We start from the raw sequence: 25,159 nt of genomic DNA on the forward strand, positions 1-25,159 counted from the left end.
AATAATTTAAGATGAGTAAACTTGTATAATTAATATTATGCCTATTCAATTTTATAAATGAAAGGCTGTCTAAATAAAGTTTTTAAGTTATTTTGAATACATTATTATTAAAAAAATAATAGCTAAATAATATAGAAGTAAATAACGTAACCTATTTTTCATATACAGTACAGCATAACATTTACCAATCAATAGACCAAGTAAAAAAAAATAAATAAACAAACAAAAATAATTAAATAAATAAATAACTAACTAACTAACAATGAGTGTTTTTTGATTTAGATTTGCAAAAATCGATCAATTTTTCAGGTTTGATCTGTTTTTATCAACCAAACAAATATATTTATTAAATTAAATATGCAAATATTCGATTCATGCATATCATTTGAATTGTATTTACTTTAAAATAATTGATAATTATTAGTAAAAAAAGTAATAGGAAGTAAAGTTAATTTAAAGAATTTGATATATTTAGATATATAGAGAAAGAAAGAATCAACTAATAGCTCCAATTTCTGAATAAAAAGTTATAAAATGGAGTCAGAATCGCCTATAAAGGAGATCAATATAAATCATAACATTGATAATGAAAATAATACAGTTTAGAATAACAATGAAGAAAAGGAATTCAATGTATCATTTTTATATTTTTAACATTTATGGCTTACATTAATCATCAATTTACTCAATATCTGAATTGCAAATAAAATTTATTTTATATCAGCCAAAAATAGAGAAAAGAAATTCTTCAAGGAATAATTCAAGAAAATCATCAAAAAAGAGTACATATAAAGGTAAATTTGGTGTTTTTAAGTTAGCAACACCACAATAATTTACATAATTTATTTAAATTTGAGTGATTAATTGTCATTTTATAAAGCTATGCTTAGGGAATAAAAGCTAGGTAATATGAGAAGCTCACAATCATTAAAAAATGAAGCTATAGATCATTACTAACCAGAATCTTGCAAAGTAAGAGATGAATTACTATTTAGATATTTTTATTATTATTGATATCTATTATAGTTCTAATCATATTTTTTATAGCCTTTATATTATTTATTAATAAGTGATGTAATAGCTATCAAACATACAAGCAAGAATAGAATGAATCTATTTATTTGTTGATTACAAAATATAAAAACAATTAAATATTTAATCAAGATTTACTCTATCTTTAAGTTTTTTTAACATTTATTTAGGATAAAATATAAAGCTTTGTCACTTCCACTCCATTCTCTATTGTTATGGCAATCATTACTTTGTATGCATTATTCGCTGATGATATTAGAGTAGCTGCAACAACAAAAGATGCTGATCCTTATTTTTGGGGAGCAAGTGCTTTTTGTTTAGCAGCTTTCTCACTAGAAATTATCCTTCAATCTATTTCTACTGTAAACAATTAATAATTTCCTTTACTAACTTACTTAATTTGGCAAATATATTTCACAAAATACCAGCAAAAAAATCATCAAGTAATAAATCTCTACCGATAGCCAAAGATTACATTGCTTACTTCATGCTATTTACAAAAATCTACTTAAAATTAATTAATTGATTAATAGTAATATAAAAAATATTTTGAATAAGTTGTTATTAGTTTCTTAAAAACCCAAATTTAATTGACAATTATTTAAAAAGAAAACAAATTTCAGTTTAAAATTAATCTAAAGAGTTATTTGATGCTTTACAATTTTCAATTCGTTTTTAAATAAAAATAAGTATAAATGAAAAGGAGGGATTTTTATTTTTTAAAAATAAATAAATAAATACATGAATTATTAAATCTAACATACATATATCGCTTTTCATATTTTTTTAAAAAAATATTAAAATAGCCTGGATATTTTTTGGGTTTCTTCTTTTGGCTAGATTTCTTATCTACAGTGTCATTAATTTTGGACATTGGATGGATCTCAAATCTGATATTCCAGACAGGAAAAGGTAAAGGAGGAAGTGTTGCATCTCTTGCAAAAGCAAGTAGAGCATCTCGTGTAGGTAATAATTTATTTATTTATTAATTAATCTTCGATAGATGTTTTAGGAAAATATTTTATGGATTTATTTAAAAACTTATTAGTGAAATAAAATAGCAACTATTAAAAATAAAACAAGTATATGTAAAATTGATATACTGAGATTATATTTTATAAATTATACTCTCATCTAATTGAGATAGATACTTACTTATACGAAATAATTAAAAATATTAGGAACAAGAGCAGGTAGAATAGTTAGAGTTGTACGTCTTATTCGACTGGTTAGGCTATATAAGCATGCATAGCAAGCTTTATAAAAGCAAGCTAAAAAATTCGAGGAAGAATAAAGATAATTAATGGAAGAATAAAAAAGAATGCAACAAGATTAAAAATCAGAGTCGTTTGATAGCATAAATGATCCCTAATACTAAAGAAATGGGACAGGAAATTTCAAAAAAGGTAATAGCATAAGAAGCAAAACACCTTAAATTACAATGCTCCAATAAAACGGATTTACAGCTGCAATGAACCCTGCATTAAATGGAACATAAGAAAATGGTTAGGACTAGCAAAATGATTAAATGCGCACTTCTCAAAATAAAGGAGAAAAAGGGAAAATGCAGACTTTTTTATGTAAATAAATAAATAAATTATTTAATTGTAGAAAGATAATAAAATTATAAAATCTAAGAATTGAAATTGCATAATTCTTTGGTTGAATATAGTTAGTTAGTTAGTTTATCGATTCTAGCTTTAATTTAATTTAACATTTAAGAGTGGATTAATTTATTTTTAAAAATTCACTAATTATAGAGAGATAAGGATTAGATGACCAGACAAATGAAATAATTCCTCTAAATAAAAACAGAGTCACTCCATATGATGTTAATTCTAAAGCAAAAAGCAATCACTCTGAAAATAATTTGGTGAAATCAGATATGTTAGAAGATTAACCACAAGAAAGAAACCAAAAGAGGCACCTTTCTTCAAATAGAGATAGAAATTCAAGCTATTCTAAATCCCAATCACTCAATTAGAGTAGCAATAATAATGTTAGCTAGAGTTCAGCAACTGTAAAATAAAAAAATAAATATATTTAAATTTATTTATTTATCTATTCCTTCCTTCTAATATTTTTTTATGCTAAATAAAATTTCGTTTATATACAATTGCCAAGTTAATTATCCCTTTAATATTAATATTGAAGTAAAAGTTCCTCTTAGCAGTTCAAATACAAATATTTATCCTCTTAATTAAGAAAAATTAGTTTATTCAAATAAGATATTTTAATTAAAGTCGATCTTCTTAATTAACTAACTTGTCTTGATTTATTTTAACAAAAAATGATATTTATTTTTTTAATATTTTATTAAATTTTGATAATAAGGAAATCTATCCAAGCTTTGAGATATTTATTTAGTATGATATTTTAACTATTTAAACTTTTAATGTTAATAAATAAAAATCGCAAATAAATAGATAAAATTAAAGATAATTAAACAAATTAATTAATTGACAGTTACATTTTATTCAATATTTATCTCTCTTTCTAAAAGCAAAAAAGCAGGTTAGTAATAATAAATCTGTATGATTCTTATTATATTAACAAACAGTTTTATTAATTTTTTCTTCCAAAAATATTATTTTTTATGAATTTATAAATCATAAAATAATTAAATTTAATGGGAGAAATAAATTTAATTTAAATTTATGAAGGAATGGTATTAAAGTGTTTTATTATTAAAAAAAAAGAAAGCATCAAAACTTGCAAATTAAGAAACAAAAGTCGGAAAAGCTTTATCTGATGTGACAATAAAAAGGGTTATAGTTATAGTTCTATGTATTATGTTTAGCATTCCTATTTTTACCTACGATACTTATACAGATCCTGCAACTTCATATTAAGGTGGTCTGTCTTTAATTTATTAGTAATAAATATTGATTAATTTTAATAGAAAATTGACCTTATATTTATTAAAACAGAAACAAACCAAGTCCAATTGTTTATCAAAACAGTATTAGTCTCTATACAAGCTTTAATTATGTATTAAATATTCTTAAAATATTACATTCAATTAACAATCTAAAAAATAAAAATCATAAAATAGAATTAGTTCACACCTATGATTAGGCTTGATATCGATGGAATTAAAATCTTCCCAGGAATTAATGATACAGACGTCCCTGATTTTACAACTCTTAGAGATGCAGACCTAACGTATTATACATATTCAGATGCAGTAAATAAAATTGATTGTTTGTACAATTTGATTAATTATTTTTTTATCTAGAATGGTAATATAGTTGCGACTTCAATAGTTAGTTCTTAGAAATCAAATCAGATCGATGCTGGTCTTTCTATATGTAGAACAGTATTTGTAGCAGTTGTCTTAACAATTGCTTCAATTAAATTTACAGGAGATGTCGAAAAGTTTATTCTTGATCCAATAGAAAATATGCTTTAAAAAGTTAAAAGAATTTCTTAAAATCCACTTGAAGCAGCTCAGATGGAAGAAAAGGAGTAATTTGCTATTGAATAACTTGAATAAGATGGTAATGTAGAAGAGCTTAAAAGAATCAAAGAGACTGAAGGTTATGAAACAACAGTTTTAGAAAAATTGATCATAAGAATCGGAGCACTCTTAGCTGTTGGTTTCGGAGAAGCTGGATCTGAAATCATAGCAAAAAATATGAATAACAGTAAAAATTTTTAAAAATTATTATCATATTATCTAAATAAAAAATATAATCTGAATATGTGTTTTGCTTGCTTTACCTTTTTAATGGTGGAATATTAATTATAACTTTAATTTACTTTATAAATAAAAAAATAAATAGACGGAACAGTTGATCCTATGTTGCCTGGACTTAAAATTATGGCCGTTTTCGGTTTTTGTGATATCAGAAATTTTACAGATGCAACAGAAGTATTATAATAAGGAGTCATGCTTTTTGTTAACGAGATAGCTTAAATAGTGCATTAAACTGTTGATCAAAATCTAGGCTCGGCAAATAAAAATATAGGTGACGCTTTCCTACTAGTGTGGAAATTTAGAGAATAAGATTATTTAAAAAACGCAGATGGTACTATGGAATTCTTAAAAAATGATATTACATCTAATTATGCTGATTCCTCTGTAATAGCTTTCGTTAAAATCATGGCAGCCATTACTTTATCAAAAAAATTAAGAAAATACAAGCACCATCCAGGTCTCTAAAAAAGATTGAAAGGATACAAAGTAAAGATGGGATTCGGACTTCACTTTGGTTGGGCAATTGAAGTAAATTATATTAATAAAAAATTTTTTTTAATTGTCAAGTGATAAAAAAACTAAAATAAAATGAATGAATGAAGATAAATTTAATTTTTTTATTTCTCTAATGATTAATTTCATTTTAATAAGATGATTTTAGGCATATTCTTACTTTTTTTTTAATTTTTGATAATGTTGATTTTATTTTAGACTTTGATAAATATTTATAAATTATCATATATTTTAGGGTGCAATAGGATCAGATTATAAAATTGATGCTTCTTATTTAAGTCCAAATGTTAATATTGCTTCTAGATTAGAAGCTGCTACTAAATAATTTGGTACAGGACTATTAATTAGTGGTAATTTAAGAGACATTTTATCTGAAAAACTCTAAAAGTAACTAAGAAAGATAGATTGTGTCACAGTTAAGGGTTCTATCGTTCCATTAGGTAATAAATAATTAAATAAATACTTTTACTTGAAATAGCTTTATCAAATTTTTATCAAAAATTAGAATTATATACATGTGATGTTAATCTTGATAGACTCTATGAAAAGAGAAAAGGGAAGGATCCTTTTGACTTCTCCTATTTTACTCCATCCATGCTAAGAAAGAAAAAAGTCATAGACAAAATGAAAAGAAACGCATTAAAATCATAGATTTTAAAGGGAACCCAAAAACCTTCAGACTTATTTGACAAAGATCATGATATTATAGAAATGAGAAAGGAGTATACCTAAGTAAAAAATAAATATCTTAATTAATAAGTTATATATCTATCAATAATATAATAAAAAAAAGGAATTTTATCAAGCATGGGAAGAAGCATATAAATGTTATCATGACGGAAAATGGGTTGAGGCTGCTTCACTCCTTAAAAAAACTTTAGTAATAAATTCTATAACAATTTTTAAGACTTTCAATGATTTATTTAAATTAATATAATAGGTTTGGTTCTAATTTAGATAAGACGGTCCAAGCCAAACTCTTTATGAACATATAAAAGAATCTACTTTCATAGCTCCTAAAGATTGGAAAGGATTCAGAATTTTGACAGAAAAATGAGTTCATTTTCTATTAATTAATTTTTCTAGCTAATTTTTAACTAAAAATTTGCATTTCTTGCAAATATGTGAATTCAAACCTACAATAATCTATCAATCAATCAATCAATCAACCAACCAATCGAATTAAATTTATTCCTTTTAATTAACAATAAAATATTTTAATTTTTCTTTGAAAAAACTATATTTGATACAAATAAATAAATAATGATTTTCTCTTCTTGTGCTTATAAATAATAATGACAATTTATATAAACTAAATATAAAAAGCTGAGTAACTGAATAAAAAGTACAAATTCAAAATTATCTAATCTAATAAAATAAATCAATTCAAAAAAAACTCTTGAATTTCTTTATATCTCTCCTCTAAATTCTATAATTTTTAATTTAAAAATTAATTTCTTTATAATACTATGAACACATGTAAATTTTATTTTGATTGTATTAATATATAATCTATGTCTTATATTCTCACTAAATTATCATCAAATTATTTTATATTTTTAATCTTTTACTTTTTTTATATCAAATTTAATATTCTCTTATATAATAAAATTAATTTATTTTATGCTCAATTTCATTTTTCAATTATTTAAAAAAAAATTTAATTCTTACATCAATCACTTCTAATAGAATCAAAGAATATGTTTGGAAGTAAAATTATAGATCAATATTTTTAAACGAGTTGAGTTAGAAAGAATTAAATAAAACTATTAAGACATAATTGAGAAAAAATTATTAAAATCAAATTACAAATTTATAAATAAAACAAACATAAAAATTAAAAAAATAAATTGGCAGTTAAAAAATTAATTATTTTATCAAAAAAAATTTTGAAAGTTTTAATCATAAAATATAAGCTATCATATTAAAAATAATAATAAACATTTAACTAAATATTTTTATTTATTTATTTAATAATTAATATGGTTAAAAAATTGTAATAGTTTAATTTGAAAACTTTTATGGCTTAAAGCTTAAAAAAAGTATATAAAATTTTATTAATATTTTTCTTTTTTTATGATAAATTGTTTATTTTTAATGGCTAACTATCAACAATCTTAACATCATAATATTTTTTTTAAAAAATCTTTATCATTTTTCAAAGAAAGTAAGTTAAAGCTTAGCTTTAAAGAAAAAATTTTATTGAATTGTAGTTGAAACAAACATTTGATTTATTTAAATTAACAATATGAAAAACAAGTAAATATTTAACAAAAAATTAAAAATTTTATAAATTATAAAATTGTTTATTTATTTTCATTCATTTTTTTATTTTTTTGGTATACTTTTATTTATATTCTTTTTTATTTTTACGTTTTCTCTTGCTGCTTACCTAATCTTGCTTATACTCTTTTGGTTTTTAATTTTTTTGCTCTAGAAATCTAACTTATTTCTTAATTAAATCTATTTTTTTGCTCTATACTTTTTTTATAACATACTTTAAGATAGAATTATTATCTTAATTTAGATTTAGACGTTTTTCTTTTTGAATATTGTCTTATTTTTCTTCCTCCTTAAAAATCAAAGATTTTTTTAAAATAATTACTTTCTTTTATATTTGTTCTTCAACAAAATTCTCATTTTCTTTCTCACAATTTAATCTTTCAATTTTATCATCTTATTAAGAGGAATCTGAAGTGCTTTAATTGTTTTGTTATAATTGCTATAAATTTAAACTTAGAATTTCATATTAATTATTCATTTTTTCTATATCATCTTTATTATTATCTTCTTTACTTTATGGAAGTACTACTTTATTTTATAGAAATTATATTTTAACAATTTTTTATTTAGCAATTTCCTTTTGTTAATCAGTTTCTAAATTATATTTTTTATTGATTTGATTAAGAATATTATTCCATTCATTTTATTTATCATAATCTTAATTTAGCTTTGATTTAATTATTACATCAACAAAGTCTTTGTAAAAAGCTAGAGATATAAATACTTTATTAGAATTTGGGCTATATTTTTCAAGTATACAGTCAAATTTATTTTAATATATTTCTTATATTCCTTACTGAGCTTTTAACTATAATTACTCTGATGCTTCATCTAAACTCATCTCATTACTTTGTATAGCTTTAATTACAATTAGAAAGCTAACTCCTTGGGCATTAAAATCCAAATTCTCCTTAGGTATTAGGCATATGTTTTCTGTAGAAATACTTGATTCATTTGTATTTAAAAAATTATGACTCTAGTTCAGCTAGTAAATTAATCCCCTAAAAAACATAGAGTAGCAAATAGAAAGTTCAAGCTCATTGTCTAGGTACTTACTATTGTAATATATTGCCTGTTATATGAATTTTATACTTTCTTAAAGGCGCTTTATAAACTAGTCCTTTTCTAAGTTAACTAAGTACTTAATTATTTGATTCTACATTTTTTAATAAAATTTTTTAAATTTTAATTATAATTTTTCATTTGAAAATATTTTCTGCTCTAAAAAACATAAATAAAGCAAATTATTAGAGAGTCTTTCTTAAACTAAAAAAACTATAAAAGGGTTGGTAGAAAAAATTTTAATTAAAAATTCCTTAAATTAAATTTTATATAGTATGATTTAATTAAAAATATTTTTTAAAGAATTTTAATTTTTTATATATATATGTATTTACAAAGTATTAATAATATAATATATTTATTAAGCTTTCCAAATTAATTAAAGGTGTTGTTTGTTTTTTTGATTTTTTTCAAGAAAATCTCTCAAATAGTAGGAGTATCTTTCTATTCAAAAGAAGCTCCGATGCTAGATTAATTATTTTATGGTTATGTGCCCTACTTAGAGTAATAATAGCAAGAAGTAAACAAAGCTACAGCTTGTAAATACACCTTGTCAGATATAAGATCCTGATATTTAAAATAAATGAATTAATTATTCACTTTTAATTTTAAAGTTAAATAAACATACCTTGATGATTCCATTAATTTACTCCTTAGGGTTTGGAGAGTTAGACACAACTTCGCATTAACTTGTTAAATGAGATTTATTTTCTATTTCATTTTAAGATTTGTTAATATATGAACGAGCTGTGTTGGAAGGAGCTACATTTTAGATAGCATCTTAACTGATCTAATGATTATTGATCTACTAATTCTGTTGTTGCTTTACATAAAAAGGTGCTTTTTTCATAAACCAAGGTTATTACTATACTTAAGAATTCATTGATTAATTCTAGCTCTAGTTATTGCTAGTAATTCTGGAGTCTATTGAAAAGCTATTTTACTAAGAAGATTTTTCATGATTTCTGGAGTTCTTTGTTGTAAAGCTTCCTGATAGGCGATGAACTTAGTTGAAATCGTTCTTTTTATTAAAAAATATATTCTAAATTAATTTGAAATCAAGCTGTAAAAGAAAACAATTAATAAAATTTTTAAAAGTAAATAAAGTAAATTAAAATATTATTTTTTGATAAAGTTTTTAAATGAAAAATTATTATTACATGCTGAGTTGAATGACTTTATCTTTACTGTTGGTTTGAGAATGTTGCTTCTAATTATTGATTGATACTCATTGAATTATTTCTGGAAGTAAATGAGACATTAGTTGGAATACCTAAAACATTACTAGTTGAATGCTTTCTCTCTTCTCTGGATTTTCTTATTTATTATATGAATTTTTTATCTCCAATTACGATATTATTGGCATTCATTTCATTTAACTTTGAGTTGAATTTTTACTCTTCTTATTCGTAGCTGTTAATTAAGTTTTGCAATGCTTCTATTTCTTGCTTTTTAGCATCCATAAGGTGCTAATCCTCATAGATTGATATTTTTCTAGGATTGTTTAGTATTTTAGCCACACTTGAATTGAGGCAATCGTTAAAGGAGTTTCTTACTTAATTTAATGAGCTTCTCAAATATTAGTCAGAAGAAATTTCTTTAGCTTTGGCGCTTGGAAGATCTTCTAAAGATTAGCAAATTTAAGATGCTTGAACTGATTACCTTTTGTTAATTCTTTTAAATTCTGATCCTTGATCAGTATGACAATAAGATGAAGAGCTAGTAGCTTCGGTATTTAATTTTGATTCTATTTTTTAATCTATTGAAGAATGAGTAGTATGATTTTTTGAGTAATCCCCAGTAATACTTTATGCTCTTTTTCTTTTCTATGAAAAGTGTTATATATCTTCTTTGTTTGCTCCTTATTATGGTTGTTAAGAGCGAGCATTTTTAATTTTCTAAAGCGCTTCATAAGCAGCATTTTTTGTTATTTTTTTTTACTAATTTTTATATTAATTTTCTTGATTTTCAAAGTTTTACTTTTGTTATTTGTTTGCTTGTTTTAAATGAGTTATAGATTTAGTTAAGATATTTAAGTTAACTTGTTAGTGGCTCTGGTTAGTGTTACTATTATTACATTTGCTTACAGAAACTCCATTTGTTTTATTTTTTTCCTATCTTCCATTTTAAGAGTTAATTAAAGAAACTCCATTTTAAGAAGACATTTAAGAAGCTCCTTACCTAGAGGTTACTGAAGACACATTACTGTTTTTTCTACTGTTAAAGCTGCTTAAATTTTAATTTTAAACTCCACTTTTGGAGCAAAGAATATTCTTAAATTAATTTATTTACTGTTTAATTGAGTTCTCCTTAGAACTTTCTTTTGTTATATTATTCTAAATATTAGATGATATGCTTTTTAAAGGCATTTATTCAGCTTTTACTTGCAATATTTCGATTCTAGGATCTTGATTCAAGATTATTAGATCCTATTCATTCTCTTTAGAGCAATGCTATTTAAGTGTTTCTTTGCAAATTTAATTTTCCTTATCACAAAAGGCTGAGGAGCTATTACGATTTTATTAAGGATGAAGATTAAAGTTTAAATTGTAATTTGAGTTTTATTAAACCTATTAAGAGTTCGACCTATTTTTTTTGTTATAATATTTATTTATCAAACTTGCAGCATTATTAGAAGGAGCTTGTTAAGGAGCTACGTTTTACTATTATTTTATAGTTTTTTTCTTATTCAAATCCTACTTCTTTTATTCTGGTTAACTTTTTTGCTCCTTACATTATTGATTATTTTGGTTTTAATTTCCACTTGAATAAGATGCGTTTTTAGTGTTCCAGCGAGATGAATTATTAATTTATTAAATTTAATTGGACGAATTAATTTGATTTTGGTCTAGTTAAACAATAATATCATCCATTTACTCTCCTTTTGATTTTTCTTGATCGAGGTTTATTGTGTCTAAGGGATAAAATGTAGCATTAAAATTAGGAAAGTTTGTTTATTCTTTAACTTTATTGATATTCTATTAAATCATTTCGTAGAAATTTCCATTATCTATGGAGTTATCAAGCTCATTTAAATCAAAAAAGAGATCCCCTTATTCTCCACATTCAGTTATTAATGTGTTAATGCATGTTTTTTCACCATTATTTAAATCATTATTTGCCAACTCTGGAGTTTTTACACGAACTTAGTTAAACTAACTATAAATTTCCTCCTATTACTCTTAATTTGTCATTTAATTCATTTCTTTAAGCTCATTTTCTAACAATTTGCTATCCTTAAATGGGTTTTCACCTAATAGAAGTTCGTCAAAATGTATTCTCATGCTTTGCTTTTAGAGGTTTTCTAAAAATATTCTATTTTGCTCTTTAGCTTTCAAATAAAGTTCTTTTGCAGTTAGAGTTTCCTTTTTAGCATCTCCTTCATGATATGAAGCTATATTACCTGAAGACTAAAAAAACTGTTAATTATCAAACTATTTCCTAACACTAGATTTTTAAGATTCAGAATCTACTTGTGAATTAGGAAATAATAAATTTAAGTTTAGTTGCATTAAATTATTTAGTTCGCTACTAAATCCTTACTAATTTCCAATATCTCTATTCGAAGTTAGTAACACATCGTCATTTGGATTGAAATTAGTCAAAGAATTCTAAGTGTTTTGTTGAATACTAGATAGCTCATAATTTTTCATTTAATCATTTAAATTGCCTATAGCTAGAAGATTGCCTTAGCCTTCTTTTTCTTCATCCTTTTTGTTAAAAAAATATTTTAGAAATGAAAAAATAAAAAAAACAAATAAAAATAAATAACAATACATAGTAAAAATGATAAATATTATTGGGATAGGTATTATTTTTCTTTGCTATTTTGTAAATTTATAGTTTTTACAAAAAAAAGTTATTCTCATAAACTAGTTTCTTGGCGGAATATATAAAAATAAATTGATATTTTGATTGTGAAAATATATTAATAATTTATTTTGTAATGTGATTTTTAAATACTTTAGGAATCATATATTATTTGTTAAAAACTATTAATATTAAATTCTCTATGAAATCACATAAATAAAAAAATCATTTTTGAGTTTCTTTTTAGTTTATAGTGATATTTTAGTATCAAAATAGTATATTAGTGAAATCTAATTTATGAAAAACTTATTTAATTTTCTATTTTAATCTAAAAAAATCATATTTGAAAATATTCTATCAGTTTGTATTAATTTTTCTGTTAAATTGACACTCCAAACCAAAATAAAGCAAACAAATGAAATAATTTTGAAAATGTGATAATTAATAATAAAAATAAAATACTTAGAAACGCTCTTAATTGTCTTGTAAAATTTAATAGCATGAGTCTTCACTAACTTGAAGACTATTGTGGAAGAATTAAGAATATTTCTTATCAACTCCTGCATTTTCATCTTGAAACATTTCATCATCTTTTTATGAAAATGTAGGTATTTTTTCTAATTTTTGAGAAGGTTTTGAATTTTAATCGTTTGATTGAATTTTTTCATTATTGTATTCACTAGGCCTAAGACCATTATTCATTTAATCATCTAAGTTATTGATTTTTTGTTCATATTCCTTTTATTATGGCTCTGCAGTTTAATATTTAAGTACTTCTTCTATATTCAGTTGAAACTATTCAATCAAATTTTCTTACTTTTACTGCTGTTCATCTAATATTAAGGAGAGAATAACATTAGTATCTAGAATATTTATTTATGTTTCATTTTTCTTTTTACCTTAAAATTAGCTTGGCTAGGTGAGATATTATAAAACCCTCTCTGTGCACCTTGCTTCAAACTCTTAATTATATAAATTTCAATATTAAAAATAAAAGCAATTTTATTGGTAAAAGTGTTTATAGATAGCTATCAAAGCTAAATAGCATTTTTATTTACCTTTAAATTATGCAGACTGATTAAATTAAGATGGAAGGATTTAGCTATCTTTTATTTAATCCATTTTTAATTGATATCTTTGTTTAAAAATCTTATTAACTAACTAGATACGATAATTTCGTTATGTTTTGCTCTTAAAATTAATTAAACACAAATGATCAACAGCTATTTTTATAAGATTTTTTCTTTTTTGATGTTAATTTAATTATCTTTTTAAAGATAACTATCTAATAAAATCAATCAAATAAGCAATGAATAAATAAATTAATCAATTAATCAATGAATGAATGGCTTATTAAATTCATTTATTTATATTTCCATAATTTCTTAAAAATATAATGAACAGAATTACAAACAAATTTTCTCCTTTTTAACTGATAAATCTTATTTGTGCGTAAACCAAATTGATTTAGAAAACTAACATATTGATCTCATCATTTATTCTGATTTTATAATTTGGGATATTATTTTTTTTTAATATTTGGTAGTAATTTAGTAGAAATATTTAAAATAAATTATTTTTTTTAAATTAATCATTAATTTAATTAAATTTAAAATCATGAAAAAATATATGCTAAAAGAAATTAATAATAAGCTATTTTTATTATAGATAGTTAAATTCTAAATTATTTTCTTTATATCACTCTGTATAAAAGTAATGATTACATTATAAATATTCAGTTAAGTAAAAGAATTGCCATGTTAAATTTACATTAATAATTTCAATATAAAATTAATCAAAAATAATAAATTAAATTAAGAAGTGGTATTTTTATTATACAAACAAACATTTTATTCAATTTATATTTATTAAAAATAAATGTTTAAAAGTTTAATTTTTTTAAGATTAATTATTTTTTTATAATTTATTTTTGTCTATTTTTATTCTAGACCAATAAATTCTATTTTATTTTTTTTCTTATATATCATTTTTTTTTGTTTGAAATAATGATAATATTTTTACAAATATTGAATTAAGTAAAAAAAATTATTAATTTATATTAACAATTTAATTATAAAACTGATATAAAATAATGATTAAATTAAGAAAAGGTCTTTTAATTGTATAAAAAATTTTATTCAACTAATATTTAGTAAAAATAAATAATTTCATAAAAATTTATCACAGAAAAATTAAATTATTTCAAAATGTTATGTTATTTAATTTATGATATATTGTCCAGTTATTTATATATTAGAAAAAATTAGGCATTTAATTAAAATTTTATTATCATTTTATTGATTTTTAAAATAATAAAATATTAAAATAAGTAATTTTTTTTGAATATTTTATTTTTTAGCAGTACTTTTTTTAATATAATTTGCTAGATAGTAGAGGTAGAATAGTATATATTAAAGATATAAATCTAATAATATCTTCTGAGAAATTCTTAGAATCAATCAATTAGCGGATGGGATAATATTTATTGATTTAGTTTGAAGAATTAAATTTTTATAATAAATTTCAAATTTGTAAATTTATAATAAATGATAAGAGGTTTATTACTTAATTGCCTGTTTAGGCCTTAGCCAGTAGTCAAATAGACATTATTTAATTAAGTTTAGTACTTTGCAAGGAGGACAGCAAAAAATAAATAGATTTTAGAGGCAAATTAAGAAGTATTTAATAGAGCTAAATAGATTGAAGAAGAGAATGAATATAAATTAAAATAAGCTGAATTAATTAAAGAAGCTATGGAAGCATCACAACAGAAAGAAGAATAAGTCAAAAAAGTAGAAAAGCCTTAAAAATCAAGTCGTAGCAAATTAAATGAAAATATTGAATAAAATGAGGAAGACATTCAAATTGTTTAAAAGAAGTAGAAGATTAAATCTCCTGAGTTAGATAAAAAAACAACTTAAAAAAGCGAATTAGCAAGAAATGACGATGATATAGATGATAGCGAAGTTAGAAGAATTTAACTCTTGAAAGACCAAAAAGTATAATAGTAAATCCAATATGAGAGATTGAGAAAATAAGTGATGAGTAAATATAAAAGCAAATTAAATTTTTGTTTTCAATCTTAACAATAACAAATTAACAGATGAAGAAAGGTTGTCAAAATATTTAAGCAGATCAGGAGTCTGCTCTAGAAGATAAGCAGAGAAAATGATAAAAGATGGACTCATTAAAGTAGATGGTAAGGTAGCAACAAGCAATTTACCTGTCACTCCTAAAAACAATATAGAGATATTTACTTAAAGGGGAGAAAAATTCGCACCAGTTAAGCAAAATGCTAAAATTTGGATCTTTTATAAGCCAAGAGGAATGATTTGCTCACATGATGGTAAGAAAAAATTGCAAACAAGAATAAATTTAACTTAATATTTTATTAAAACAAGATCCTCTGAAAAGACCTTCCGTTTTTAATTATATTTACAATAACACTAAGATTAAAGAACCTCATATTATAGCAGTCGTAATATTTTTCACAAATTCTAGAAACTTGATTTTTTATTTATAAAAATGTAAAGGGTCGTTTAGATTATAACTCAGAGGGGCTGATATTATTAACAAATGATGGTGATATCGCACAGTGCTTAGAATAGCCAGAATCAAATATTTACAGATAGTACAGAGTTAGAGTTTAAGGAGAGCTTGATGAAAGAAAATTACTTAAATTAAGATAAGGAACAGTGATTAATGGAGTACAATATGGACCTTTTAATGTAATTTTATTTAATGATTTTTAATTTTTTATCCTTAAAAAAAATTATTTTTGTGTATTTTAATTGAATTTTCTTTGCACAAATTTTATAAAATGAAAGAGTTTTTTTATTTTTATTTCATTTATTTTTATTAATAAAAAATTAGGTAGAAATAGATAAAAGGTAGTCTTCTAACACTTGGTTAACAGTAGGTTTATATACAGGAAAAAATAGAGAAATTAGAAAAGTTATGCAGAAGTTTGATTTGAGAGTAAGCAGACTAAAAAGATTAAGCTATGGCCCATACAAAATAGGATCTGTAAGCATTTTCAAAAGAAATTTCTTTTTATTTTAATTTAATTATTTTATTCATTAGATGCTTCCAGGATAGATATTTGAAACATATGTAAATGACGAATTAAAGAGAAAGATATATTTGTATATGAGAAAGAGACTTTAACTTAGTTAGGCAGATATGAAGGCCTACTTAGTTGATAAATTTGGTGAAGATTTATTCTTAAACAATAAGCCAGATGAAGATCTCACTTTAGATAAAATAGCAAAAAAGGCTTATAAAGAATTAGATTAAAATAGTTTGAGAACTCAGCTTTTAGAGTAAAAAAACGAAAAACATGAAATTTGATAAATAGAATAATTTATATATGTATTAAAAGTATTTAATAACCAATTATTTATTTATATCGTCATTATAAAAAATATATTTATTATTCAATTTATTCAAAAATTCTAAATAAAAAGTGAAGATTAAAGAAATGATATGCAAAATTAAATTAAATAGAATTTAAAATTACTCAAATAAAATTAGATTAAAAAATTAATGAGAAATTAATCATACTGAAATGTAAAAATAATATCAAATTTTTCTTATCATTTAAAAATAGCTTCGAAATTGTTAAAAATTGATTATTTTAATAAACTATTAATATTTTTTTTAGAAATTAGCAATAAAAGTTTCATTTATCATTTAATTTCAATTTTATGCATTTGTTTCTAAAAAACATGATATTTTTTCTTTCTACTAAATAAAATTAAAATATTTATTTATTTTGGCAATATTGATTGATTTATTTATTTTTATTTCTAAAAATTTTTTTTATTAAAAAAAGGTCCTACTGGGATTCGAACCCAGGTCAAGGGATTTAGAGTCCCCAGTACTAACCGCTATACTATAGAACCAACTCACACAAATTAAGTCTAAATTAATTCACTTATAAATTAGAACGAAATACAAATCAGTCTTATTTTACTATATTATTATAAAAGTAAAAAGAATATTTTGGAATTTCAACAAATAAACAATATTGCCTTAAAATTATTAAAAAAATTATAAAAAAGCAGACATTAATATTACTTGCTCATTAAAAACTACAATTTTAGAAAAAGTGCTATACTTTTTGTTTTTATTATTAATTAAAAAAAGGTCCTACTGGGATTCGAACCCAGGTCAAGGGATTTAGAGTCCCCAGTACTAACCGCTATACTATAGAACCGGTTTATAACAATAAGGTTAAAATCTTAATGTTCTTATAGCGGATTTTTTAACTAAACTTAATTTTTTTTTGAAGAGTTTTAAATTACAGCGAAAAATCAAAAGTAAAATTAATATCATAAAATATTAATTTCTAAATAAAGAAACTAAAATTAAATTAGTATTTTAATATTTTTTCAGTTTATTCAAACACAAATAGTTCATTACAAATCAAGCACAATTAAATATATTATTTACAAAAAATTAATTAAAATTTACTATAGAGAAACATCTTTTTATTGAATTTTAAGAAAAAAAAAATAATAATATTTTAAGAATAAATAAAATATTAACTAAAAACATAGAGTTTGAAGTAAATATTATGTATGACTAATTAACTAAATAATTAATAAAAGAATAATTTAATAGATTATTTTATAATATATTAGATTTTATATATACACACATACATTTCTATGTCAAAATAGTAATAAACAACATAATTTTTTTGTTGAAGAGTTTTAAAAAGAATTAAAAACACAAAATAGATTTAAAAATAAAATTATTTATCATAAAATGCTAATTTATTTTGCAAATTTACTAAGATTTAAGTAAATAAAATAACATTTTTCTTAATAAGAAGTTAAATTTATTTAATATTATAAATATTGATTTCACTTTATTGTAATACAAATAGTTCATTTACAAGTCAGGCATAAGTAAATAGATTATTTAAAGAAATGATAAAGATCTACTAAATAGAAACATTTTTTATAAAATTTTAAGAAAAAAAAAATACATAATAAGAATAACTAAAATATAAACTAAAAATATAGAGTTTGAAGTAAACATTATGACTAATTAATTAAGAAAATAATAAAGTAATTGATACTTTTATAATATATTAGATTTTTATATACATACTTCTATGTCAAAAATAGTAATAAACAAATTTATATTAATTAATATCCAACCTAAATTTTAATGATTAAAGCTTAGAAAATATTCAAATAATTAAAATTGATGGATTTTATTAATGTTAGAGTAGGAAAATAAGAAATTAAATTATCAGTATCATTTTATAATTTTTTGATAAAGTTCATTTATTTATTTAAATTTTAATTATTTGTTCATGAAATTAACACATTCGTAGAATTCTCTTTAAATAAATCATGACTTAAAATTCATCTTTTTTTCATTAGGTAAGATGTTGCTCTTTGCTTAACTTTGGTGAGAAAAGAATGTGTCTTGTTTCATTTTTAACAAATTTTTTATCTGACTTCTAGTTTACCATTAGCAAGCAACTTTGTTTTTATCGTTTGTTGAATTATTTGCGATATTTGATTAGCTCTTTTAAACATTGTTAACTTTATTTTAATTGATAAAATCATTATTTCTATTTGAATTGCTTTATATGTTTGAATTGGCATTCATAGGAGTTGAACTATAGTTCTAAAAGTCAATATACTGCTGCTGGGAACCAAAATCATGTTTGCTAATTCTATCACTTTCAACAGTTGTAACCAAGCCTAATTTTAATGGAATATTTATTTAATTTAGACTTTGTTAGTTGCTTAAGTAATTAGAAATAGATGAGTTATTCTATTTGCTTGTATTTTAGTTCGCTCTACTACTATTAATACTACTAAGATTATTAATTGTTTCATTCTAATAGTATTTAAGCTATGATTTAGATTAGGCTGAGTTATTTATGCTGCTTTAGATTGAAGTATTAGAAGCAAGTTTAGGTTTAATAGAATTTAACTTATTTTCAACTTAGCTTTAACTTGAAATATAACTAGGACTTTTATCTTAAAAGGTGTTAGAGCTATTCATATTTTGAGCTAAAAACACATTAAATGAGCTTTACAATGAATTGTTGCTTTCTTACTATGGTACCTTCACTTAGGTGCTAGCAGAGCGAACTGGCTATATTTCCTGGCTGCTGTTTCTTTTTAAATTAAGGTTATTGCTGCTGTAATAGTCTTAATCTTTCCTTACAGAGATTTCTGCTTTAGGAACTATATTTTAGTGGTCTTTGTATCCTTAATTTTAATTCTTACAAGATGAAGATCCTTTACTTAGAGCTGCACTGAATGTAGATCCAACTTAGGAATGTTCAGTTAATCTATTAACTTACTTTTCAAAATTCATGGGACTTTTCGCTTCAGCTTTAATCTACTTAGCCTAACTAGAGCTTCTTTCTTGGCTATAAGACTATTTTTAAATTTTTATCTTAAATATAAATCTAAAATATGGAAAAATCATACCTTAATTTTTTGTTAGCTCTTCTCAATCATCTTCTTAGTTTGCTTTTAAAGCTCCATAATTTATTCATGAAGTACATCTTCAGGTTTTGAGCTTCTATGGACTGAAAGGTTGTATTTTTGTTTACTTAATTAGGCTGAATTTAACTTACTAGTAGTGTTCTGTTTATTGCTTTTGTCAGTTGTAGCAGAAGTTGAAGGAGTAGAAACCTTATTTATATTATTTTACTAAGATTATTTATTTAGGTTTGGCGTAGCTTGTATAGGAATTCCGTTCTAATTATTTCTCCTAAATAATTAAGTTGAAAATGTTTGTTTAAATTTGAATATCAAGATAAATAAATAATTTTAATATGTAAATTTAATTTGAATAAGTCAAACTAAAATGATACTTTAAAGTTGGAGTGAGATCATGCTTTGAATCATAAACTAAATGTGTGTTTTTTTCCGAAAGGTCTACTTCAATTGATTCTGTGGTTAGATTCTACTAGATATCAAATTGATTGCTACTCTTAAGCTTTATTAAATATTTTATTTAATACTGGAAATTGTTAATAAAAATATTACTTGATTATTTGTTTAATATAGCGGGATTTGGTTAGGATTTTCTTAAGGATGATGATTTATATTATTGGTGCTTGAACTCTTGCTAAAATTACCTTTTTTGATAGGCTCAGTTCCAGGAACGATTATATGCTTAGTGTCTGAAATATTAGTCATATCTGAATATTCAAACGAGGCTTTAACCATATTGTTAACAATTGCAGGATTTTAAAAGTTATTCACAAAGTTATTATTGATAAAATATTGCTAATTATTAAAATTTAAGTTGAAATTTTAAGTAAAAGGCACATGATCATTTTCAGTAGCACCAGATGATAGAAGTTTGTTTTCGTTAGAAGTTTATAAAATTTAATTTACATTTTCTTTTGAGTTCATGATATTATTTTCAGCTCTATCATTAATTTGTATCTATTATATGTTATATGGATTGAAACCAAAGCTTTGTAAAACATTTTATAGGTTATTTGTATTTGCTTTAGTAATAGGATTTGGTGATTACTAAGATTCTTATTTATCTATATTAAAGCATGGGGAATATCCATAAGAAGGGCTAATTTTATTTGGAAAAGCCTTTTTAGTAGATTCGAATTCATTCATATCATCATTCACCCTACTTTCTGCCTGAGATGTATCTGGCTGCTTTTTTTCCTTTTAAGGAGTAAAAACAACTTCTTCTTATTCTATTTTATTTTATTTCACAAATAAATTATTTTAGTAATTCATATGAGCCTCTATTTCGTTGCTAGAACTATTATAAAAATTTTATTTTAAATCTTAATTATTAATACTTTAAATATTTTTTATCTCTGGGTTTGTAATACACTCAAATGTTTCTCTCTAATTTTAAAACTTCAACTATTAAGATTAATTAATAGATATAGGGAAGGATTTTATTTCTAGTAACTAAGGTCTCTCTTATTTTTGTAGACTGCTTTTGGGAGAAGAAACCTATGATATCCTTGGACTTTGAACAATTTAAGTTATTTTAGGCTTTTATTCCTCTTTTTCTGCATTAAAATTTGTTTTTTCTGTTAGTTTAAGTTAATTAGGTGCGACTATTGTAGTTGTTGATAGTTATTAACCTTTATCCATTATTTATTGTGCTATTTCTTTGCTGGAAGTTAGCAAAAAGCCTTTTTCTTGCTTTTATTCAAGTTAATTGTTTTAATCTATTTTAGCAAAATCAGCTGATTGCTACTCTTCACCTTACTTTGAGCCTTGGGTATTCAATTGTTTCGAATCTTATAATTACAACTTGCTTTAGGAGCGGGACTTAGCCATCAAAAGCTTATCTTAATCCTTTGAAGGTGATAAATTATTAGAAGGTGTTTCCTTTTAGATTATTTTATTTTCTTGAGGTAAATTTAGTAGGGAAATTCCTTGAATTGGTACTTCTTACTAAGGAATATTTTTTTACACAGATAAAAGAGTTAATCCTACAGCAGGTGCAGGAGGCTAAATTTAAATTGGCTGCATTTAAAATATTGGCATTTGATAGTTAGGAGATTATTTGGACTTGGGAAAAACTTAGCTTAAAACAGGTTCTTACATTATTGGAATCTATTTGACTAAAGTAGATTAATTTAATAGTATAGGGAGGTTTTAATAATTTTATTAGACATTCTAATAGACATCTTAGATATTTTAATGATTGTATTATTATTGTTGTTGCTATTTAGGAGGTGATTGAGCGATGCTATTGCTCATCTACCCGAAAACATTTATAATGTTTCCTAGTGGTTAATTGGCAACTTTTGCTTGTAGAGAAGTCAAAGTGTTTGATATTAAATTATTCTATGAGCTTATTTATTAAAATGAAGAACAGTTGCTGTTACTACTGTTGTCATTGTTACTCTAAGAGGTCTTGTTTTATGCTTATGGACTGTTAATATTTCTATATTTAACTATTTCTTTTTTAATTTCCTTTTACTCTTATAATATTTTTAATGTCTCTGGCGATATTATTTGCTTAAGATAAGAATCATCTACTTTATTATTGTTATCCAAGTTAATTACTGGAAATTCTACTCCTTGGAGAGGCACAAATTACTTTTATTTTTAGTCTGCTTTATTTTCCTCCACTCTACTTGCCGATTTACCTCTTTCTACTGCTGCTCTTTTGACACTCTCTACTGCTTCTTAGAAATCGTTTTACACATTACTTGACTTGTATATATTTTTATCAGTCTTCGGTTCTTTTATTTGATTATTTACATTACTTTAAAGCTATTATTTGAGGCTTACGCTTGTTTATGGAACACTAACGTACTGGCTATTAAAATTGCTAGAGGAATCCATCATTTTAACAGATTTATTTGCCATTTAATTTACATTAAATAGGCTAGAGCTTTACAATGCTTAATTCTGATGGGCTTAATTATTATTTTATGTTTGAATTAACTGTAAAGAGTTTACTCCGCTATTTGGGCTCGCCATATTAATTGTATGAATCGAATTTGCTGAGACTTATCTAGAGAGAGTAATGCAGGGTGCAATTTAAAATGGTGGAATATTTTATTTAATATTTTCTTGTTGTTATTGTTGCAGCTATTATGATTATGATTAATTTGGTACATTAAAATTAAGGCTTGAATACATTTAAATGTTGTTAAGCTAATTTTAAACAAATGAAGATTAAGTTTATTTTAAACTGACAAAATTATTCTATTAATTAATAATTCTGTCAGAATTTATTATAATATTGTTATTAACTGCCTTATTATTACTAATAGTTTATTCGCTTTTTATTTACCCGAAGTTATTGATGCCATTAATAGCTTCATTATTACTGGTTGTAATTTAATTATTACTTCTAGCAACTTAATTGGTAGAGCTATTTAAACCTGAATTGCTATTTATTTATTAGTTTAATTGACTTAAGCTTATGTTTTTGTATAATGGAGACTGATTTAGTCTCTGCTGTCTTTCTAAAGTATTAATTCCATTAGCAATTTATATTTTCATGAATGGATTAGGAGTCACTTATTAGCTGTGAGGTGACTGATTTCTACTTACAAGAGTTTGGAAATTCTAACTCTATATTTAATTGCTATTACTGATAGTTGTCTAAGCTTATACTAAATGATCCCCGCTGCTATAGTTTAGAATTTACGCGTTATTATTGTTAGCATTTAATAATTATTGTTTGTTATTTATAGATAAATTTAGTTTTTAAGATATTTATTAAGAAGTGACACTTCCTTGTTACACTTAATCTCCTTGTCTACTTGTATTTTTGTTCATCCTTGGAGAGTAAAAAGTCTAATAAGAAAAATTGGATTGTTAGGAAGCATTGTTCTGGAAGTCAGAGCTGCCACTTCTTGCACTCTTTTTAGCTGTATATGAATATTCTTCTATTTTATTTGAATTTTATTTGAGTTTTTCCTAAATTAGACATAATGGGAGAGGAGATATTGCATTAGTTATTTTTTATGATTGCTGAGGGATTTCCTCAGGTTTTTTGCTAAAATCCAAATGTCTAGGCTAAACTATTCTCTCTTCTTGGTGATCTTAATGGTTACATAAATCATCAGGAAAGGTATCAAGATTTACCATAATATTTTCTAAGGCTTAACTTGAGTTGTTTTCTTAATTAGATTCTTCTTCATTCTGAATGAGATTTTGAATTTTCTATTTGTATGTATTATTAATTTGTAGGTCTTTGAAATTAAGATTATCATAACTCTGTTTAATTTAAGTATTCAAAGAGTTCATATTATTGTAAAAAGAACCTGTTTAAATAGGATTCTATTGCTCATTACTCATTTAACCAAGCTATTGCTTCAAATAATTTTATTCTGTTGGAGTCAGTTTAAGTGGTTTTTGCATTGCTTAAGAATTTCCCTAAATATGCAGACTCTATTAACGAGGAGTAGCTACTGGAGTGCCTCCTATGGCTATGCTATTTTCTGAGTTTCCGTAATTAAAGAAAGAGTTATCTTAATTGAAATTCATAATAACTAAAGAAGAATTGCATCTTGTAGGCTAATTCACCTATACATTTTATCTTTGCTAAACATCTTATTAACCCTAGTTATTTTCATTAATATTGCGCTGCTCCTACTAACCTTGTTATAATTAATTCTAAATTATAGGCTATGCTTTAGGTTAAATGCGTGGCTAATTAATAGGTGAGGGACTCTTCTAAACACCTCCAAATCTTTTATTCTTTTTAAAAGGATTTGTTGGAATATCCTAGCTCTACAAATTTTATCCGCTCTATTTATAATATGTTAATTAATGAATAAATAAGATGATATAACTAAACAAAATAAATCTGTTAAAATAAAAAAATAATTTTTATCATTTGATCAATTCAATATATATTTAATTTTCTTACTTGTACTTACTAACTCATTATGCAATTTAATTTATTTTATTTGCTACTTGCTAGAGGATAAAATGTTTCAAATGATTAGTTATCTCAATAAAAACTTTTAATCTAGTTTACTATATTATTTTTTAAGTAATTTTCTTTTGAAAACTTTAACAATATCAATTAAATTCAAGTTTTTCAATTAAATTTGTTTATAATATTTGTTTGTTAATCAAATTTTAAACGATCTTCAAAAATTATAAAATTGATGAAAATTTATCATTCATTCATTTTTATCAAAGCAAAAAAATATTTCGTTTGCATTTCTTAAGCGGCCAATATTATCTTCTAGTGATGCAGTATCAAAAATACTTAAAATTTAGTATTTATTTTTAAAGTATTTTGATATTTTTTAAT

General features: G+C 23.3%; 5 protein-coding genes across 5 annotated transcripts; 2 read left to right on the forward strand and 3 right to left on the reverse strand. All coding sequences in view use genetic code 6, as the record gives it.

Moving 5' to 3' along the window:
• Positions 1-534: 534 nt before the first annotated feature.
• TTHERM_00279920 (cation channel family protein) lies at positions 535-6,302 on the forward strand (the record flags this gene model as incomplete). Its single annotated transcript, XM_001018148.2, has 16 exons — positions 535-633; positions 725-794; positions 881-972; positions 1,203-1,394; positions 1,839-1,998; positions 2,214-2,612; positions 2,793-3,052; positions 3,732-3,907; positions 3,963-4,023; positions 4,088-4,219; positions 4,271-4,679; positions 4,818-5,260; positions 5,481-5,685; positions 5,751-5,977; positions 6,039-6,125; positions 6,186-6,302. 16 exons carry the CDS (start codon positions 535-537, stop codon positions 6,300-6,302), a joined length of 3,129 nt encoding a protein of 1,042 aa, XP_001018148.2.
• A 1,147-nt stretch (positions 6,303-7,449) lies between these two features.
• Positions 7,450-8,791, reverse strand: TTHERM_000279929 (hypothetical protein). Its single transcript, XM_012798155.1, has one exon. It carries the CDS (start codon positions 8,688-8,690, stop codon positions 7,566-7,568), a length of 1,125 nt encoding a protein of 374 aa, XP_012653609.1. The 5' UTR covers positions 8,691-8,791; the 3' UTR covers positions 7,450-7,565.
• A 222-nt stretch (positions 8,792-9,013) lies between these two features.
• On the reverse strand, positions 9,014-13,657 carry TTHERM_00279930 (hypothetical protein; the record flags this gene model as incomplete). Its single annotated transcript, XM_001018149.2, has 6 exons — positions 13,459-13,657; positions 13,300-13,362; positions 12,863-13,233; positions 9,751-12,300; positions 9,219-9,611; positions 9,014-9,157 (listed from the first exon to the last, which is right to left on the reverse strand). Exons 1-6 carry the CDS (start codon positions 13,520-13,522, stop codon positions 9,014-9,016), a joined length of 3,585 nt encoding a protein of 1,194 aa, XP_001018149.2. The 5' UTR covers positions 13,523-13,657.
• A 1,289-nt stretch (positions 13,658-14,946) lies between these two features.
• Positions 14,947-16,750, forward strand: TTHERM_00279940 (tRNA rRNA pseudouridine synthase, putative; the record flags this gene model as incomplete). The annotated part of the gene is made up of 6 exons (XM_001018150.3): positions 14,947-15,445; positions 15,504-15,746; positions 15,802-15,878; positions 15,934-16,128; positions 16,274-16,426; positions 16,484-16,750. The coding sequence occupies 6 exons, from the start codon at positions 14,947-14,949 to the stop codon at positions 16,748-16,750; spliced, it is 1,434 nt and encodes a 477-aa protein (XP_001018150.2).
• A 2,016-nt stretch (positions 16,751-18,766) lies between these two features.
• TTHERM_000279970 (hypothetical protein) lies at positions 18,767-24,784 on the reverse strand (the record flags this gene model as incomplete). The annotated part of the gene is made up of 5 exons (XM_012798156.1): positions 18,767-19,813; positions 19,867-20,152; positions 20,256-20,380; positions 20,431-24,645; positions 24,767-24,784. 5 exons carry the CDS (start codon positions 24,782-24,784, stop codon positions 18,767-18,769), a joined length of 5,691 nt encoding a protein of 1,896 aa, XP_012653610.1.
• Positions 24,785-25,159: the final 375 nt, after the last annotated feature.

Source organism: Tetrahymena thermophila, assembly GCF_000189635.1.
Source record: "Tetrahymena thermophila SB210 genomic scaffold scf_8254600, whole genome shotgun sequence".
Taxonomy (NCBI): domain Eukaryota; phylum Ciliophora; class Oligohymenophorea; order Hymenostomatida; family Tetrahymenidae; genus Tetrahymena; species Tetrahymena thermophila.